Here is a 20,322-nt window from a genome sequence, read left to right as displayed (position 1 = left end):
AGATATTGATTGTTTGGGTATGATAGCCAACATGCAGAACTAATTTTTAAGTAATTGTCAGTTCTGCTTTTTGACTTAATACATTTATTTATATATTTATATATATATAATTAAAACATTATTACTAGTTGATGTGAGATACATACTACCATTCAGAAGATTGGGATTTTCATATCGAAATTATATTTTAAATTGTAATAATATTTCACCATACTAACGTTTTGCAGTTTTGAATCAAATAAATGTGCTTAAGAGAGTTAAGCCAAAAACATTGAAATTATCAACCCGCTAATTTTTGAATGTAGTATACAAATAAAAATTCACATGCAAAAAGTGTAGTTTTTATACAGACAGCAGTGCCCAGAGGAAATGTAACTTACATAAGGTTCTGGTTTAACGTACAGTAGTGTAGTATACATTTTGGGCACTACGGTTTAGAAACCCATAAAATGGCATGCTTGATTATTGGTTTATGTAACAGCTAATGTTCATACCCTTTTGTTTAATTTCTTAAGGTGAGATGAACTTAGGAAATGGTCTTCTCAAATTTGCCACAGGTTTTCTAATTTCAGTCTAATGTAATCATAACCCAGTTGTTTAGAGAGTTAGGGACTTCTCAGGAGGCCTATTGCAATAGCCCTGTTAAATAAATGGAAAAATATGATTAAATGCCAGTAGCAATCTTAAAAACAAAGCAAGGAAAATAAATGGAGTAGCTATATAAAACAAGCTTTGTGGACTGATGACTTTATTTTTATGTATTTTTTTAATAATCAACATCCAATTTGGCCAGACTGCTGAAGAACGTAGCAAACAATAGGCAGTGCTAATGAAAAGTGGGTGTGTCTTGTGGGGATGAGCACTTCCTCCATACCCATAATGCTGTAACCTAGTTCTTGCTCCACTCATCGCCTCTCACACAGCACTCATGGCTGCTCCATCTTATGCTCACCCTCTGTAGGTTGTGACATCTGTTTAGATGACCTTGTGCATCATGCTCAGCCTCATCTCGAACAACATCCCGAGCTCTGTGCTGCCCTCTCCCTCCCTGTGTATGCATACTACTACTATACAGACATGACTAACACCGCCGTTTCTTTTTGTTAAAAGTGGTTTAACAAAAAGCTGCATGCTGGTTAATGGTTTTTGTTTTCATCGCTTTCGTTTTTGTTCATAATGGCCTTTATTCGTGGTGTGTGTGTGTGTGTGTATAGATAAGTATTTTTTTTTTCTCTCAATGCACATTTATTTTTCTTTATGGTTGTATCAGATAAAAAATATATATGACTTTAAGCTTGATTTTTTTTTTTTTCTTGCATTTTCATATCCCCCTCCCCTCCAATATTTGTATTATTATTATAATTTTTTATATTTATAAAGCATCAGATCAGTATGTAAAATGCAAACACGCACTCACCCACATGCAGATCGGGCCTCTCAATGGTAACCTGAGGCCTCCCTCTTTCTCCACTTTACTTTTTGTCTCTTTGTAAATCTGTCGGTCTGACTGTCTCGCTCCTTGATCTCCTCCTTTCGCTCTCGGTACAGCTGAACAATTTTTTTTTTTTTTTTTGTGGTGCCTCTTGTCATGATGATGAACTCACATAAAGCTTGTGAAAGTGTTTGGTTTTTATGTGTATGCAAGCTTTATGTCTGTGCCGTTACTTCCCCCTTAGTTGATTGTGTATTAATCTCCCTCTCTGAGACCGTATATATATATATATGTATATTTGTCATGATATATATATATATATATATATAACATTATGTCCCTCCCTCCTTTGAGACTGAAAGTGAATTAGTAAACTCAGAGGTTGGTAGCATTTACATCCCTTTTCATTTAGCTGTTACCTCCACTAGTTCTGTTGAGAAATGCCCCATTTAAGCTATAGATTAGAAGTCAGACTATAGACTTTAGTATGAAGTTGGGTTCAATTAATCCTGCACAGAAACAGATGAGCCTCCCTCTCTTTCCCCTTCTGCACCCCATCTAACAAGGAGTTTAAAGGTGTAGCAGATGTTGCTATTGTTGATGACAGTGATAGAAGATGTTTTGACAGTTGGACTGGCCACCACATGTACTTATGACTGAGTGAGTGTGTGTGTGAGGAAAGCATTTCTTATTATTGGAATATTGTGGTCTTTCTTTCCTCTCTTCCTCACATCAGGATAACATTGGGCACCGGCTCCTACAGAAACATGGCTGGAAGTTGGGTCAAGGCCTGGGCAAAACCATGCAGGGTAAGCAAGCAACCTTCTCTATCAAACTCCGTCTCTCCTACTCTTTCTCTCTCTTGATTTCCACCCAACAGCATCGATGCCCTATGGTTTGATCCGTTGTAAAAATGTATTCTTTCTTTTCTGATTTCTCTCTCTATTCTGTTCCAGCACACCCATTTGTATTCCTCATTTGTACTGACACGAATGTCTATGTGAGGAATGAGTTTGTTTGGACTGTAGTGTTGATATATACAGTGAATGGGGGAAGACAGGGTGCGATGGATAGAGGAAGGAGTTGGTAGATGGGGAGGCATCAGATAAGCACTGAGTGTGCTAGCTTTCCTGTGGAGCTTTATGGTCTAGAGTAGATATGGACATGAGATGGGCATTTGAGTAATTTTGTAGTCGAGTATTGTAACACACAAAAAAATATATTGGTTAATCAATCCTCCTAGGCTGTTTGGATTTTATCAGTTACAATTTTGATTATTAAATTAAAATGGTTTCCTAAATCGGAGTCATTCAGACTTGATGACTTTTTAGATACAGAAAAGCAAAACAATAAACTAAAAAAAAAAAAAAAAAAAAAAAAGCCAAACTTTTACCATTTACCGTATTTTCCGGACTATAAGTCACAATTTTTTTCATAGTTTGGCTGGTCCTGTGACTAATAGTCAGGTGCGACTTATTTATCAAAATTAATTTGACATGAACCAAGAGAAATGAACCAAGAGGAAACATTACCGTCTACAGCCGCGAGAGGGCGCTCTATGCTACTTAGTGCTCCTGTAGCCTACACTGAAAACATAGAGCGCCCTCTCGTGGCTGTAGATGGTAATGTTTTCTCTTGGTTCTTGGTTAAAAAAAAAATGCGACTCAAAGTCCAGTGTGACTTATGTTTTTTTCCTCATCATGACGTATTTTTGGACTGATGCGACTTATAGTCCAAAAAATACGGTAGTCCAAATTAAGCTACCATGGGACATGAATGGGAAATATATGAAACATCCAGAGTGCAAAAGATTCATATCCACCCAAAAGTTACACTTTTTTTTCTGTTTGCAAGGGGAAACAGTTGCAAAATTGTATTGTTACTACTTCACAGAAGGTGCGAGCACTACTTCATAGAACAGCCAAGGTGTGGCCATTTCTGAACAGCTTAGGAGAGTTCAATTTCAACTGTCAGTTTAAAATATATGTAGCCTATTCATTAAAGAATTAAGGGATTGATTCAGTGGGAAGTGTTTCTACTACTTGACTGCTCAATTACTCATGAACATCCCTGATATGGACAGACATGTTTTTATGTAGCCCAGGATCAAAGAGAAACCAAAACACAAACGGTCATGAGATCTTCTTGATCATACCAGGTAAAAGCATTCATTTACTTTGTGTTCTTTTGTAGTGCCATTGTTGAGGAAGATCAGCTCTTTCGTTTCTTTCTCCTTCCCTCTGTCCTCTCCCAGTTCCCCTTTTACTTTCTCCCCTGCACTTGACTTGTGGCCTACAGAATGTCAGTGATGCTGTATTCATGCAGTCTTGTTGTTGTTTGCATGTGTGTGAGAAAGTAATATATAACATGCAAATGAGCCATTCTTCCCTACGGAAGCTAAAAAAAGGAGAGTTTTAGGTTTAATGTAGACTTTTCTTAAGCAAATTGTTACAGTTTGGCACTTGTTAGGAAGCACAGTTACTTGGAAGGGAGTGTCTTATTTGGACAAGGATAGAGTAGATGCTTAAATTTCCCCCAAGACACAGAAACATTAGACCGCTCTGTTTTTGGTCATTACCTCATGCTGATGCAGTCATTGGCAAACCAAGATCAGGAGTTTCTGAGACACACGAACACATCAGTCCCCTCAGGATGCATGTGTGCTGCAGTCACGCTGCAAAGCCTGCATGAAATAAAGCACACAATGAGGAATGCTAGCATGCGTTGATGTCTAGATATCTGAGCACATTTCAACAGGAGGAAAGAATTGTGATGTTCTAGTGGTCTTGATCTCTTTCTTTTGTTCTTTTCCTTTATTTTACACTACAACTTAAAACCGTGTGGAAGGTTTTGTTCGTTTGCACAGAAACATGAAAACACCCTCATGTTTCAGTAAATTGATGTGCCCACATGTAAATCAATACGATCTGTTCTCAACGCAAGGTTAAAGGCAAATCCAGCTGCCTTTCTGACATGCTGCCTTTTTACAATGACCTTTGAAGATCGTTTTAGCAGAAGGTTTTGATTCAAAGAGAAATTGTTCTGACAGAGATCAATGACAGGAATATGAATGGCTCTCTTAAGACCACTGTTGAGTGTAAACAGTAAAGGTTTGTGTCAGCTTACTTTTGCAAGGTCATTTGGCCCATTAGGTGAGATTGTGTGTCTTTCCCTAGAGACTGCTTTTATTGCACACATGCGCACATACTCTTTAGACACTGCCCTGCAGCTGTTAAGATAGCTCTGGTGTTCAAGTGCTGAAGTCAGCGTTGTGTAAAAGCCTAAGATCTTAATTCAGTACTCAGTGTGCATAATAGGGAAAGGCATCTGCTTTAATTGTTTTCAGTAAACACTTCCCTCATAAATTTATGAAAGAAATTACTATTTTTATTCAGCAAGGATGCTATAAATTGATCAAAAGTGACCTTTAAGACATTTATAATGTTGCAGAATTTTTCTATTAAAAAAAAAATATTTTGAACTTTATGAAATCCTGAAAAATGTATCAGTTTCCACAAAAATTTTAAGCAGCCAAACTGTTTTCAAGATTATAAAAAAATCTAAAATAAAAATTGCATTTTATAATATATTAAAATAGAAAACGGTTGTCATAAATTATGATAACGCCTCACAATATTGTTTTTAGGGATGCATCAGGGACTCAGAATCAGTATTGACTCCGATACTGGCATTTTCCTGCGGATCGGGTTATCGGACTGATCCAAATCCGATATTGTGTGTATACTATTATGTACTTGTTGAGCCCCACGAAAGGCACAAAAACATTATTAAAAAAAAAAAATTTTGTGCACTATATTTCAAGTGTTCTGAAGCTGTTCCATGTGAGGCACAGATTAATATTTAAGTCATTAAATTCAAGTTCACATTAAACTTTTCTTTCCACTGTGGCTTTCTGTCATTCTCCATTCAGCAATCAAACTGCGTGTCATGTTCGGTTACTATAGTCAAAACGATGAAACTCTCTTTAAGTGCGCACAGTAACTGAGGTTTAAAACTGTTAAAAGAAAAGGCTCAAACTAATGAACCGATTTTATACACTACGTATTAATATCTCTTCCCTTCAAAGTTTTCTACGGAGGGCTTTGTAGCCTGCGCACTTTGACTCTGCGTTGTTTCAACAAATCATTCTGTGCATAAGATGTGCATAAGTGCTCTCTGCCACCATTGGTGCCTTTAGTATTATAATACTTTTCTGGGCAATGAAAGATTATTAATATAGTGTTTCTGGTTCTGTCCTATCTATCATATGTTGTTGCCTTCATTACTGTGCTATACATTTAAAAGAAATGTATAGCATTTCTTTTAAATGTATAGATTTACAAATCTCAAACTTTATATTCAAAATTTTATTCGCAATAGAATATAGATAACATATCAAATGTTGAAAGTGAGACATTTTGAAATTTCATACCAAATATTGGCTCATTTTGGATTTCACGAGAGCTACACATTACAAAAAAGTTGGGACAGGTAGCAATAAGAAGCCGGAAAAGTTAAATGTACATATATGGAACAGCTGGAGGACCAATTTGCAACTTATTAGGTCAATTGACAACATGATTGGGTATAAAAAGAGCCTCTCAGAGTGGCAGTGTCTCTCAGAAGTCAAGATGGGGAGAGGATCACCATTTCCCCAAATGCTGCGGCGAAAAATAGTGGAGCAATATCAGAAAGGAGTTTCTCAGAGAAAATTTGCAAATAGTTTGAAGTTATCATCATCTACTGTGCATAATATCATCAAAAGATTCAGACAATCTGGAACAATCTATGTGCGTAGGGGTCAAGGCCGGAAAATACCATACTGGATGCCCGTGATCTTCGGGCCCTTAGACAGCACTGCATCACATACAGGAATGCTACTGTAATGGAAATCACAACATGGGCTCGGGAAAACTTCCAGAAAACATTGACGGTGAACATAATTCACCGTGCCATTCGCCGCTGCCAGTTAATACTCTATAGTTCAAAAAAGAAGCCATATTTAAACATGATCCAGAGGTGCAGGTGTTTTCTCGGGGCCAAGGCTCATTTATAATAAACTGTGGCAAAGTGGAAAACTGTTCTGTGGTCAGACGAATCAAAATTTGAAGTTCTTTTTGGACAACTGGGACGCCATGTCATCCGGACTAAAGAGGACAAGGACAACCCAAGTTGTTATCAGCGCTCAGTTCAGAAGCCTGCATCTCTGATGGTATGGGGTTGCATGAGTGCGTGTGGCATGGGCAGCTTACACATCTGGAAAGGCACCATCAATGCTGAAAGGTATATCCAAGTTCTAGAACAACATATGCTCCCATCCAGACATCATCTCTTTCAGGGAAGACCTTGCATTTTCCAACATGACAATGCCAGACCACATACTGCATCCATTACAACATCATGGTTGCGTAGAGGGAGGATCCGGGTACTGAAATGGCCAGCCTGCAGTCCAGATCTTTCTCCCATAGAAAACATTTGGTGCATCATAAAGAGAAAGAGGTGACAAAGACAGTTAAGCAACTAGAAGCCTGTATTAGTCAAGAATGGGACAACGTTCCTATTCCTAAACTTGAACAGCTTGTTTCCTCTGTCCCCATACATTTGCAGACTGTTATAAAAAGAAGAGGGGATGCCACACAGTGGTAAACATGGCCTTGTCCCAACTTTTCTGAGACGTTGATGCCATGAAATTTAAAATCAACTTATTTTTCCCTTAAAATGATACATTTTCTCAGTTTAAACATTTGATATGTCATCTATGTTTTATTCTGAATAAAATATTGAAATTTGAAACTTCCACATCATTGCATTCTGTTTTTATTCACAATTTGTACAGTGTCCCAACATTTTTGGAATCGGATTTGTAGGTTGTATAAAATTTGTGCTCACGTGATTTTTCTAGAGTATCTTTTGCTGCTAAATTATCCACTAAACTAGTTTATAATATTATTTTTAGTCATAGTTTGATTTGTATATTTTTTCATTTGTTATTTTATATTAAAATAAAGTTGTCTGCATGTAGTGTAGTGTGTTTAACACAAAAAAGAGTTATGATCAGGTCAGCACAGAGAAGTATAGAAATTCTACATTGATAAAAAAACAAAAACAAAAGAAAACAGTGCTGGTATCGAATGGGGTTTCATATCGGTAGATACTCAAAACTCGCAGTGGTAAGAACCCAAAGGAAGTAGCCATAGCCAGAGGTTGTCATCCTAGCCAAGTCAAGTGTGTGACAGATTAGGAATGTTGCCAGTGCACACCGGCACTCCCGTCCATCTGTTTTGTAGCTTGGCAAGTCACTCAAAAGATCAGAGTTTTTTCCTTTCTCGGTTGTCGTCATCCTGTCATCATACTGTTTGTGTTTAATACACTGAGCAGACAGGGAGTGGCTGATGTTATTTGCAGTGAGAGAGCTTTTCCAGATCAGATAAAGTCCTAGAGCTTCCAGCGAGCTTGAGGAAGTAGATTAGTTCCATTAGTTCCAGGGGTGTGGTAGAGTGAGAGCTTGTTCAAATTGTGTACACCAAATAACACGCAAATCACTTTTGTGGAAACGAGGAGAAATTGAGTCAAGCTTTCTCAGACGAAGGTGACCGGTGTATGTGTTTTGGCTTAGTCAAGTGTTAATGTTGGGAACTATTTGAGAAAACACTCACTCTTTGTGCAAAGGGCTCTGCTGCATACGTGCACAAACCTACACACAAACAAACAAAAACACATCTGTTCACCCATTCTGGTGCTCATGCCATGGTGTTTGAACCTTCTTTTTCCTTTTCTCTCTATCTTTTGGACAGAGCCTTGGTACTGAGTGTGAATTTGCTGAAATGTCTCCCCAATGCTTTGAGTTTCCATTGTATTGACTCTGTTTTTTTTACTCTTCTTTCTTTTTTACTCTTGTTTTTTAGGTAAGGTTTGTAGGACCTCCCCCACTGTATGTTTGTGTGTATGTTTGAATAAGTGTGCGTGTGGATGTTTTTCTTGAAATAATAAGTAATAACTCTCCCCCTTTTACAGTGTAGCCTAACGGCTTCTCTTAGTTCTGCTCTCTACGCTTACAATCACTAAACACTGCTTAAAATACCAGCGCTACGATTTGAATCGCATACCAAAATGGAATCAGTAAAGTATTTTATAGAAATTAATACTCAATTTTTTTCCCCTCTTGATTGTGTTCAGAATTCACCCATGTTAGAATAGTTCTTGTAAATATTAGTTTAATGTATGTTTGGCTGCGATGGGGGTGTTTTGATTGGCTGAGAACATGAGATGGGGATATGATTCTGCCTCTTTCCCATGATTCCCCTGAATGGCTTGCCAGAATGAGCCTCAATCTCCTGCCCATCCTCTTTCTCCTTCCGCCTTCATTCGGTCTATCTGCCTGCGTCCACTTTTGTGAAGTGAATGTACACCTGTGGTACATGTGGGAGTGGAAATTGTATGTGCTGTGTGTGTGTGTGTGTGTGTGTGTGTGTGTGTGTGTGAGTGTATGTGTATCACCTAAACAAGGGGTGGGGGCTCAGGTGTTTTAGCTTGCAGGGAGTCTTCACATCATCCCACCTGCATCCCACTTCTCCTTTTATAAATGTATTTACTTGTGAAAGCCTCACCTGACCTGACCCATCTCCTTCCCCCTCTCCTGCAGAGCATGCTCGCTGTAGAGACCCAGTCTTGTGAAACTGAGTTTTAAGCAATGCAGCATACCACAAAACAGATTGGAATCGATTGTAGATAAATGGCGAGATGAAAACGCCTGTGAAACCGATCTAGTCCTCTAAAGAACGATGCGCTGCTAAAAGCTCACTCACAGCGTATGCTTCTCATAGCTCTTACAGCTGCGTGATGAAGTATGCATACGATGGCCTCTCTGTCTCAACACTCATGCAGAGCCATGGACCCGCAGGGGGGATTGGAGGAAGGCGGGAGTGGGGAGGAGGGTACTCATTTTTTGAACTTAAGTGATGGTTGATACATTTCTGTTGAAGGACAATCAACAAAGAGAGGGAAAATGAGAGAGCGGACAGCTTTAGAACCGGTTTTCAGGCTTTCCTCTGAAAACCTTTGTTTTAGAGGGAAGTCTGAAATTAGTAACTGTGTCCTCCTTACTTTATTGTGCAGGAAGCCAGAAGCCTGAAATTATAGTACCAGAAATTAGCAGTAAAGAGGAGGAGAGAATGAGTGTCAGGGATGGTGAGAGGGTATCCCTGTAATCACCCAGGCCAATTGGTAGGGGGTACACCAAAGCCCCTGCCCCCAAACCCGACCCCTAACCCTTTACCCCTTACCCTTGAACGCTCTCTTTGTGCCTCAATCTTCCTGCTTAACCAATTGGTGTTTCTTTTTTGCAGCATTATGATCCTGGCCATGTTGTGCTGATGGTAAACTTAGTGGTAAATGTTATTTTTACCCCGATTGAATTGGTTATTTTATTTTGATTTATGCTTTCATTTTTTTTGTTTTGTTTGATTTTACTTCCCCCATTTCTTGTTTTGATATGACTCTCATCATCAGAGCACCAGTGTTTAATAGGCTTAAACTGTCTCTACCTCTCTTTGTATTAGTCTTCATTCTGCTGCCCGTCTCTTAGTGTTCAATATGCACTCTTTTAGAACACTCTCATTCTGTTTTTTGGGGGGTATTTAGATTTACTTCCCTGTTTTTGTTGCATTGCACCCTTTTCGTCCATTCTCATTATGTTTTTTCACTGGAATGCATAATGCTAGTCTTGACCTCACTTTGTTCCCAATGATTGTTGGGAAGGGAAAGGATTGAGATCGTTGATTTTGGGGGCCTGATTTTGGGATTCCCACCTACATTTTATTAAAAATTCTCAAACAACCATCGGAAATAATCAATATTAATCATTACAAGAAGATTCAAGACATTTCCATGTTTGCAATTATATATGGTAGAATATTACAAGACACTATAACCAGATACCTCGGTATTGTTTAGTTATACAATTCATACCAGGCTCATTTGTTATATACAGTTTCTCAGTTTTATAAAACTCTATTGTGCACCCTGGTGGTAGGATGAATCCCTCAGTGCACTTTCCTGCAAGTTCTGGTGGGGGCTGGAATCCCATCAGGCCCTTATCGTTTCCGCACACGCTCCTTTATCATTTCATTACAGGAACAGTTATACCACTGGGCTGAAACTCAAGTCTCTCTCTGCCACAAATTAGACTGTTAATTAAGTTTAGAAATTGTAATGCAGGTCTTTCTTCTCAAGGGCTCAGAATTAATGCTTTATCTATCATGACTCAAAAAAAGCTTTCTCAGAATGTATTTGCATTACTGATGTCTTAATTCCTTTTAATTTAGAGAAATGTAAAAGACGTATTTATAAAGGTTGAGTGTTAAGACAGAGATATTTTTCACTCGGTTTCAAAGGATTCTGGGGTTCTGTTTGAACTTGAATCAGAAACTGATTTTAAAATTATAGTCAATACCAATGGACCAATAATTATTTTCATATTATGGTAAATTTTGAAAATCGACACCAAAAAGTTGTCTTTGTCAGTGTATTTAGGCCTCACACAATTATAATGTTCATGGGTAATGGATAAAGAATTATATATAATTACGTTTTATGATATTATTAGAGAAGAACATCCTTAAATATCCATCTGATTTGAAAAAAAAAATCCCTAATACCAACCTTCTTGGTTTGTGGGTGTGTAGAGCTCCTAGCCCTTTAGTGTGGTCAGTTACATCCCAATGTTATTCAGAAGTTTTTCTTTTCTTTTGTCATTAGATCAGTCCAAGGGTATAAACTGATCCTGCTTTTAACTTTAATGACCCCCATCCCCCCACCCCCGAAACAACAAAAATTGTCAAAAAAAGAGGAAGACTTACAGAAATAAAAAAACTGAAATCCAAATGATTGATTGGAGTCTGATTGACTGTGACAATGGTGCTAGCCTGTGCAGACACAAATGATTATGACTTCTGTTCTTGTGCCTTTTCTCCTTTATTTGAGACCCCCACCCTTTCCTGTCTCTGTGTCTGTATGTTTGCCACCCCCACCCCATTCCCACACTCTCCCAGGTAAGTACATCCTTTCCCCAACCCTGCACTGTCACCATGGCAACCTCTGGCCTTTGACGTCACTCTGCTGCTGTAGCTCAGTGCTTGTGTCCTTATCCTCTCTGTCTTTGTCTCACTCCCTGTGTCTCTTTCTTTCTCTCTCTTTCTGCTTCGTTTGGCTGGTTATGAGTGGATTAAGCAATTATGTGTCAATCTTCAATGTAGTTTTGATTGTCCTTTTTTTCTTTTGTTTCATTCTGATTTGTGTTCATTTTTCTGATGTTACTTTTCCTCTGATCTAGGTCTTTTCACAGCTTGTGTATATAAAACATGACACACTATGACTATCAGTAAAACAGAGTACTATTTCAGGATATCATATGGGTCATAAACCTTAATTTGCATCTAGGTGTGGCCTGCAGTCAGCTAGAAAAATGAGTCGATGAGCAGAGCTCAGAGAGGGTTCAAACCTAGAAAAACTAGAAAAATGGGTGTGTACAAAAAAATAATAATGTGGAAGGCATACTGTGGATCAGGCAGTCAGTGTCATTGCAGTCCTGTGAAAAGATACAGTTAATTCTGATACCTACTCCCTACGGCAACCCAAATGCCTCCCTGTCAAATCAGTTAAAGGGTTAGTTCACCCAAAATCAAAATTATGTCATTATTCACCCATGTATACCGTGCACACAGTTTCAATGGAGGGACTGAGAGCTCTCGGACTAGATCTAAAATATCTTTGTTGATGAACGGAGGTCGTATGGGTTTGGAACTACTACTGAGGGGGAGTTATTAATGACATAATTTAGATTTTTGGGAGAACTAACCCTATAGTTCAATGCATACTGCATTGAGACATGGCTCAAAAGAAAAGGGAGGGAGATAACAGAAATATTGAGGAAGTAAGAAAGGAAGCATAAAGACCTCCTTAAGCAGGCCACTGTAGAGACGCTGCAGCAAATTCATTTAAAAAACTTTGGCCCAACCTTCCCCTCCTTGTTTTCCATTCCTCGCTTTTTCAGGGTATTTAGTTCATTACAAAATAAATTTGCAGCAAACTCAAATGGTAAACAATTCAAATTAGGCTTAGTTACAATCACATCGCAGCACCTGGAATGGCCTTTCAGAGGAGAGCTGCACATGAAGCTGTGAGAATGGCTAGAGGTTGGTTCACTGTAGCTTTCTGGTCTCTTGCACTTGAAGGCAGTCTCTCTAACCCAGCACTCTGTGCTCTAAGCAGGCTGTCCCGCCCCGAGTTTTCTCTTGCATCGAAACAAAAGTCTAATCTCTGCCCTATCTCTCTCTCTGCCTCTCTGCCTCTCCCCCTAACCTCATAGGACGAACTGACCCTGTGCCTATCATCCTCAAATATGACGTCATGGGAATGGGACGCATGGAAATGGAGGTGAAAAGATTGTTGTTTCTGCTTTTCTTACTTAATGTTAAAGTTAATGTATGACCTTCTAACCATTTTGTGTATGTGTGTGCCCACAGCTGGACTATGCAGAAGATGCCACAGAGAAGCGCCGGGTGTTGGAAGTGGAAAAAGAAGAGACAGAGGAACTGCGTCAAAAATACAAGGTGAAATTCTATGATAGCAGCATTATTCATTGCCCATTTCTGTCATTCTAAAAAAAAAAAAAAAAAAAGGTAAAAATCTATGCACATAATTTATCTTACTTTACAGTCCTCCCCAATTCCCTGTTTTGTCATAGAGTAGCTATGAGACTTCGAACAATTCACAATTCTGTGAATGTTTGAGATCGATTTGTAACAGTCACTACCCTTGGACAGATACAAAGCTTCTCTTGTTCCACTGCAGTTCAACCCACATACAAGCAAACATACAAAAAAATTATTGAGGGTAACTGTGGGTAACGGAAGCAAAGTGTGTCTCTCTCTAAAGCTGTATAGTGTTTGAGATCATGAACTCGTTGATATGTATGCTGCATTCTCCTTCACACAAACTCAGTGTTTTTTGACAAACTATCCTACATATGCAGTACATGACTCTACATGTTTTTTTTTCCTTTTGCCACTAATACCAAAAATTGCCTGTGCAAGTCCGTTTCCATACCCATTCACCCTCAGACCATTATTATTTCATGATATGTTGTTTTGCAGGACTATGCAGAGAAGGAAAAGGCCATCGCTAAAGCTTTAGAGGACCTGAGGGCCAATTTCTACTGTGAACTGTGTGATAAGCAATACCAGAAACATCAGGAGTTTGACAATCACATCAACTCCTACGATCATGCACACAAGCAGGTATGAGAGATTTACATGACTTTACTTAACAGCATGAAATTTTGAACAAATTTAAATATATATATATATTATTTTTTACATTCAAATATTAAATTATCTTGTGATGCTACATCCCATAACAAGTTCTTATTCCCCTCTGATTAATTGTACAGAGACTGAAGGAGCTGAAGCAGAGAGAGTTTGCTCGGAATGTGTCTTCTCGCTCCAAGAAGGATTGCAGGAAACAGGAGAAGATGTTGCGGCGGCTTCATGAATTGGCCGAACAGAGGAAACAGCGAGACCTGTGAGTAAAATTAAGTCTGCCTTCTACTGTTTTTGAAGGAAGTATTGCCAGTTGTAGCTTAAGATCTCATGTGTCTCATCTCTTTACCTTACTTCTCAGTGTCCCTGGTAGTGGTCCCATGTTTAAAACTACCACAGTGGTAGTAGATGGAGAGAAGGGGGAAGACTCCATTGATGGTGTGCCTATGACAGTGGATACCAACACAGAGGCTATCGAAGATAAGGGAATCTGTGGTATTAGTGGTCAAAGCTCCCCTACAACAAGCCTTGCCATCAGTTTTGGTTTTAACAAAACTAGCTCTTCCCCAACACCTTCTGGAGGCTCACAGGCTCCCAAAGTGAGTGTCTCCTTCTCTTTTGCTAAGAAAGCCCCAGTCAAACTAGAGACGACTGCAGCTTTGTTTGTAGACCACGGTGAAGAGACAGTGGAAGGAGAAGAAGGTCAGGAAGAGGGAGGAGAAAAGACTGGAGGAGAGGACGTAAGTGTGACATCCACCACTGATATCCCCCAAGCAGCAGCAGGAGAAGGAGGAGGAGGTGGTGGAAGTAGTGGGAGTGGCGGGAGTGGTGGAAGTGGTGGTGAGGGTGAGGAAGAGCAGTCACAACAAGATGATGGAGCTGCCCTGGCCTCAACTTTGAACAAACTGAAGATGATGATGAGAAAGGAGGAAGGTTACTCTGGACAGGAGCCACAATATTACCATTATGTACCACCTGCACATTGTCGGGTCAAGCCGCATTTTCAGTTTCTGCTTTTCATGAAGGCTTCAGACCAGTGTGATAGCAAGAAAGAGGATGTGGATGGAGTAAAAGATGAGAAGGCACCACCAGGTAACGACGGAGAGCAAAAACATATCAGAGTCAGTAAATGCACATCTGAAAAAGATGTGGAGAAGGAACCTGCACTGACACAAAACACAAATCCTTCTCCCACATCAGCTAAATTGATGACAGAGGAAGAATCAGGTAGTACACCTGCAGGGCCAAGTGATGCAGCAGTGGAAGATAACTTGTCCCAGCAAGCTGATCCAAAGCAATCAATGTCCGAGCTTACATACACAGGTCCCCGCATACCAACTGGGCCTTTCTTTCCTGTGCTAAGTAAGGATGAAAGCACCACCTTGCAGTGGCCTTCTGAATTGCTGGAGTTTACCAAGGCTCAGCCATCCCTCTCCTACAGTTGTAATCCTCTTTACTTTGACTTCAAACTGTCAAGAAACAAAGGAAACTGGGCAGGCAAAAACAGCAAAACTGCCAAGCCAGTTAGCACTGATGGACAAGAGGGGTCTAAGCATGAAAACACAGTCAGTGCTCCTGTCACTAGTGGAGAGACTTGCACTGCTACAACAACTGCAGGACCCAGTACAGTTCAAAAGGAACAACCACCCTTGGAATTGGAGGGTGCTGAGAATGTGAACAATGAGCAGAAATTACAAAGTAATGAAGATGTGTCTGCAGGGTCTAAGAAAAAGAAAAAGAAGAAGAAACACAAGAAGTCAAGCAAGCATTCCAAACAAAAAGAAAAGGCAGCAGTGGAGGGGGAGTTAGAAAAAGATATTCCAGGAGAGAAAACTAAAAAGAAGAAGAAACACAAAAGAAAGAAAAGCAAAAATAAACCACATAGCACTGATGACATCGAAGCAGAGGGAGGTGACATGAAGGAAAAAGAGAAAGACAAGGATGACAAAGATGGAGTAGCCATCTCTCAGTCATCAGGAATAAGCACATCCCATGAAGGAGGAAAGAGAAAACGTTCCCACAAAATGTCTCAGCAGTCTGGAGTTGAGGAAAGCAGTGCAGGAAAGCCTAGCTCTACAGATGAACACAATGGTGCTAAACGTCTTAAACCTGACACCAATACACCTGCCGCTTCCTGCTCTTCGTCAGCCCAAAAGAGCATAAGTGGAGGTCGACCTCCAAGTAGTGACAGCGAGGAGGATGGTGGGTCATCCTCTCAACGTTCTAGACCAGCTCGCCGTCGCTCCACACCACCACGTGAGCAGCGAAGACACGGCAGTGACGATTCTGGAAGATCAGGACGTTCACGTAGTAGGTCGTCTCGTCGAGGAGACCATAACCACAGACGTCACAGAGGTCAAAAATCACGCAGTCAATCCTACTCGAGTAGCTCTGAACGTTCCTCAGCTGGGAGCAGTGCTTACAGTCGCCATAGCCATAGCTACTCAGACAGCTATAGTGACTACAGTGATGAAGACCGTCGCCGCAGCTCAAGAAGACCTTCATCAGACTCAGACTATGAAAGGCGTGATAGTGGGCGATCCCACAGGCGACGCTACACCTCATCTTCTTCAGAGGAGGACTCTCGTTCACGATCACGCTCACGCAGCCGCAGGAAGCATGATCGGCGGAGACACCAACGGAGCAGTAGTCGCAGCTCCAGTCGTAGTAGTAGGAGTAGCAGCGCTCGTTCTTACAGACGCAGCAACTATAGTCGCAGCCGTAGCTCTGCTAGTCGTTCATCTAGCTCCACCAAGGGCTCTCCACATCGGCACGGTCACAGTCGCCGATCTGACAGCTCGACACGGAGGCGGAATTTCAGCCGTTCACGAATCTACCGTTCCCAGTCTCCAAGGTCCTCTTCTCGCTCACATACCCGAAACAGCAACTCTTCATCGGCACAAGGAACAAGAGGTAGTGGGGGTGCTTCCTCAAAGGATGGAGGAGGGGCTGCAGAACATCGAAATTCATTCACAGCTCGTCAACTCTTGGAGAAAATCCAATCTAAAAAAGGAGGGGATGAATCTGGTATTGGCACCAAGACAGGCCTCAAGTTCAAGGACCCTCCACGGGGATACTTTGGGCCCAAACTCCCCCCTGCCCTTGGAAACAAAAGTATGTTGCCCCTTTTTGGCAAACTCCAAGCAGGGAAGAAGCTACCATTACTTCCTTTTACACGTTTAACTGAGGGTGAAAAATCGAAGCAGGGGAACAATTCGGATAGTAACGAAGTTATCCTTGTAGAACCCATTCGTGAGTTTCCCCCACCACCTCCTCCGCCTCAGCCACCAGTTCAACAACAACAAAAGCAGCAATTGGAGGAAGAGGCTGTATCAAATGCTGCAGCATCTGAAGAGACAAAACATCCACCCTCAGACCCTCCTGCCCTTCATGAGTCTCAGCCTCAATATGAGCAGGATCCAGCGATGATGATGTCACAATACCAAGGTGAACCAACACAAGACCCCAATAATCCCATGTTGGATGGACATTTAATGGTTTCTGAAATGGGTCCCCAGCCTACTATGCACACCTACCCTGGTTACCTTCCCAACATGGAGGATGGGGAAATGGGCATGGAAGCTGAAGAGGATGGTCTTGCACCTTTAGAAAGTCAACCAATCACCTTTACCCCAGAGGAAATGGAGAAATACAGCAAGTTGCAGCAAGCAGCTCAACAGCACATTCAACAGCAACTGATAGCCAAGCAGGTGAAGACCTTCCCCTCAGCTGCACATGCTGCAGCAGCAGCTAACTTGGCAGCGGTGGCTAACCTTGCCCCGGCACCACCGCCACCACCAGCTGCACTGCAGCCTATCCACATTCAGCAACCCACAGTTTCTGCAGCTTCTGCTAACTCTATTACTACAGTGCAGCACGCCATCCTGCAACACCACGCTGCTGCCATGGGACTCCATCCCCATAACCCACATCATCCCCACCATGCCCAGCTAGCCCAGGTGCATCACATACCTCAACATCATCTAACCCCTATCTCATTGTCGCATTTAGGCCATTCTTTGGGTCATTCACTGGGTCACTCTTTAGGACACACTGGCTTGATTCCTGCCCACCACACTGCCTTCCTTTCAGGCCAACCCATACATATTATACCAGCCTCTGCACTCCATCACACTCCTCTTGCTCTACACCACTTCCCACATGCTGCCCTTTACCCAAATCTCTTTGTTCCTCGGCCAGGCACTGCTGCGGCAGCAGCTGCTCTACAGCTACACCCATTTCTTCACCCTATCTTCTCAGGGCAGGACCTTCAGCATCCTCCAAACCATGGATCCTGAAAATCCATCTCCTCTCAAAGAAAGGGCCTGGCCCAGCAGTGCGAAGCGTGGGTTTCACCATTTGGAGACCCACTGTCCCTTACATGCTCTGCTCCCTTTAAGATACTTCAACAGGGCCGTGTAGGAGTACACTTAAATTGAGGAAAGAATAAGATGATCTTGGCTACCTTTTGAGATTGTAATTAAATTGTATGGCCTGAACCAGAAGGTAGGTTGGAAGGTCGACATATGTAACATCGTATATATTTTCACACAAGGAGTATGAGTTGCAAGAGTTGGTTTATAGTCCAAGACATGGATCTTCATGGATCAACTAGGAAACCACTGGCATATTGTTTAATTGTCTATGGTATGTCATCTTTTTTTGTTCATTTGTCTAATGTGTTTATATATCCAGAAGTCCACTGGCTGAAGCCATAATCAAGATCTTCATGTAGGCTTTTTAGTGTGGTTTGCTACAGTTGTTATGGGTGGTCATTTTTGGAGACTTGGTTTTCTGTGTACTAAGCATTCATGAAAGTTGCAGAGTTTATTAACTCACTGTATGAATATGCAAAGATACACTTCAGCCTGCTTTATAAAACCAGTCTGTGATAAACTGATGACTGGTTTGTTGAAATATTATAATATTTGATCATTTTCAGCTCATTCCAGTTATCAAAAACAGTTTGATCAAAGGGTTTCACAAAACATGAACAAGATTTTTCAAATAAAAGCCATACTCAGCACTCAACTGTGTTAAGCTATTTTTGCTGATTGGTTGTAAATCACTATAAATTATCTGAAAATGGTGAATAGAACAGACATGTTGATGTCAAATGATTTGTAATGTCACAGGCTGGTGAAACTATGTAACAGGTTACACTATGGGATTTGAAGGTTCCCATCCCTTGTTGAAATTGTGAAATCTTGCACTGAAAAATGTACATTAAGATGCTGTTTTTGCATCTTGTAATAACTGTATGATTGTAGTATTCTGCAATATTTTTATTTTCCATTTGATTTTAAATTATTTTCATCTTTTTTTCTGAATGTGTTTTCTTTCTGTACAATTAGTTAACTGTAAATAAAGTTAACGTAGTGAAACTATGTAAAATAAAGGTTTGTAACACCTGTTTAAAAATGCTAATAAGAAAATAATGAAAAAATGGATGAAAAAGCATATGTAAACATGATCAGGGCTGGTACGACCAAGGTCAGGGGTGTCTTTGGACAGTGGATGGATAGCAGAATTTGGCAAAACTTGTTGACATTGTTGTACTGTAAATGGCAGCAATGACATAAGCTTCTTTCTTTTTCTTTTTTTTTTATTCCTCCTCTGCATCAGCAAATAAAAACTTTTGACTTGTAATTCTGGTGTACAGGTGTGATTAATTTATTGAAGTGTGTGTGTGAAGTGCGATGAATATATATATATGGTAGTAAAAAAATATCATAGTATGAAAATGTTGCTACAGCAAACCACCTTTTATGGTTGCATACAGCTGCATAATATTCTATCAAGATTTCAAGTTAACTTATTCTAACATGCCATAATTTAAACATCAGCACCACCAGATATTTGCAATGAAATTAGATTAGAGAAATATAGAATAAATGAAATTTCACTCTCTAATGACAAGCTGTCTATTTTGCAAACCACCATGAACCTTTCCCTTACTATTTAAGAAGTGGTGAACCCCAGGAAGTGCAAGCCATCAGAAGAGGACGTGCAATCTGTGCCTGATATTGTTTTCATTGGACAAATAAATTCAACTGTGGGCATATGTAATAATAACCTAAAAAAGTAGCATACAAAAATTGTTTGTTTTGCCAATCACATGACAATAAAACTATGGCTATGCATAGTCTGGTCAGTGCGTAGGTATGGATTTTTAACCTTTTTATTGGCAATATTAAAATGCCCATCAAACATAGGTATTTCAAACGTTGTACCAGAATTGCTTGAACTATTTCTGTACATACGAAGATTTTCTTCTCTGTGGAATGTTCTGCACGCGTTTTGTCGCGAAATCTCTTTTGAACCATATAAAGTGGCTAACTTGACTTTATGACACTCTTATCCTTATTGTAGGTGTAATTGTGTGAGTGTAAACTTTACTAAGGGTTTGGCAAGGTAGCCTAATTAATCACCCTAAAGAAATTCATGCACACATTCAATTTTAAAGCTGTCCTGGCTCTTAACACTAGATGGCACTATTGGAGGGGAATCAAGTCTCTTAAAGAGACTGTTTTCACAAGGAATCATTTGAAGGAAGTAATTTTCTATGTGAAA

The 20,322-nt window shown here is 40.3% G+C and overlaps 1 protein-coding gene across 7 annotated transcripts in view; it reads left to right on the top strand.

The window, feature by feature from the left end:
• The window catches only part of LOC113046976 (G patch domain-containing protein 8-like), a 40,056-nt gene extending 20,658 nt beyond the window's left edge, over positions 1–19,398 (top strand). For 3 of the 7 annotated variants that reach the window (XM_026208157.1, XM_026208166.1, XM_026208174.1), the window contains 6 exons: positions 2,169–2,241; positions 12,798–12,865; positions 12,955–13,041; positions 13,585–13,728; positions 13,881–14,011; positions 14,111–19,398. In XM_026208157.1, coding sequence (XP_026063942.1) covers positions 2,169–2,241; positions 12,798–12,865; positions 12,955–13,041; positions 13,585–13,728; positions 13,881–14,011; positions 14,111–18,047 — 4,440 coding nt within the window. In that variant the 3' untranslated portion in view covers positions 18,048–19,398. Of the gene's footprint in view, positions 1–2,168; positions 2,242–8,337; positions 9,820–12,797; positions 12,866–12,954; positions 13,042–13,584; positions 13,729–13,880; positions 14,012–14,110 lie in introns of all 7 variants that reach the window. The other 4 variants (XM_026208203.1, XM_026208208.1, XM_026208183.1 and 1 more) reach the window with 2 other exon arrangements.
• The last annotated feature ends 924 nt before the right edge of the window (positions 19,399–20,322 follow it).

This window comes from Carassius auratus, chromosome 3, assembly GCF_003368295.1.
Source record: "Carassius auratus strain Wakin chromosome 3, ASM336829v1, whole genome shotgun sequence".
In the NCBI taxonomy this organism is placed as follows: Eukaryota; Metazoa; Chordata; class Actinopteri; order Cypriniformes; family Cyprinidae; genus Carassius; species Carassius auratus.
Note: the sequence above shows the minus strand (reverse complement) of the source record. Positions and strands in the feature narration are given on the sequence as shown.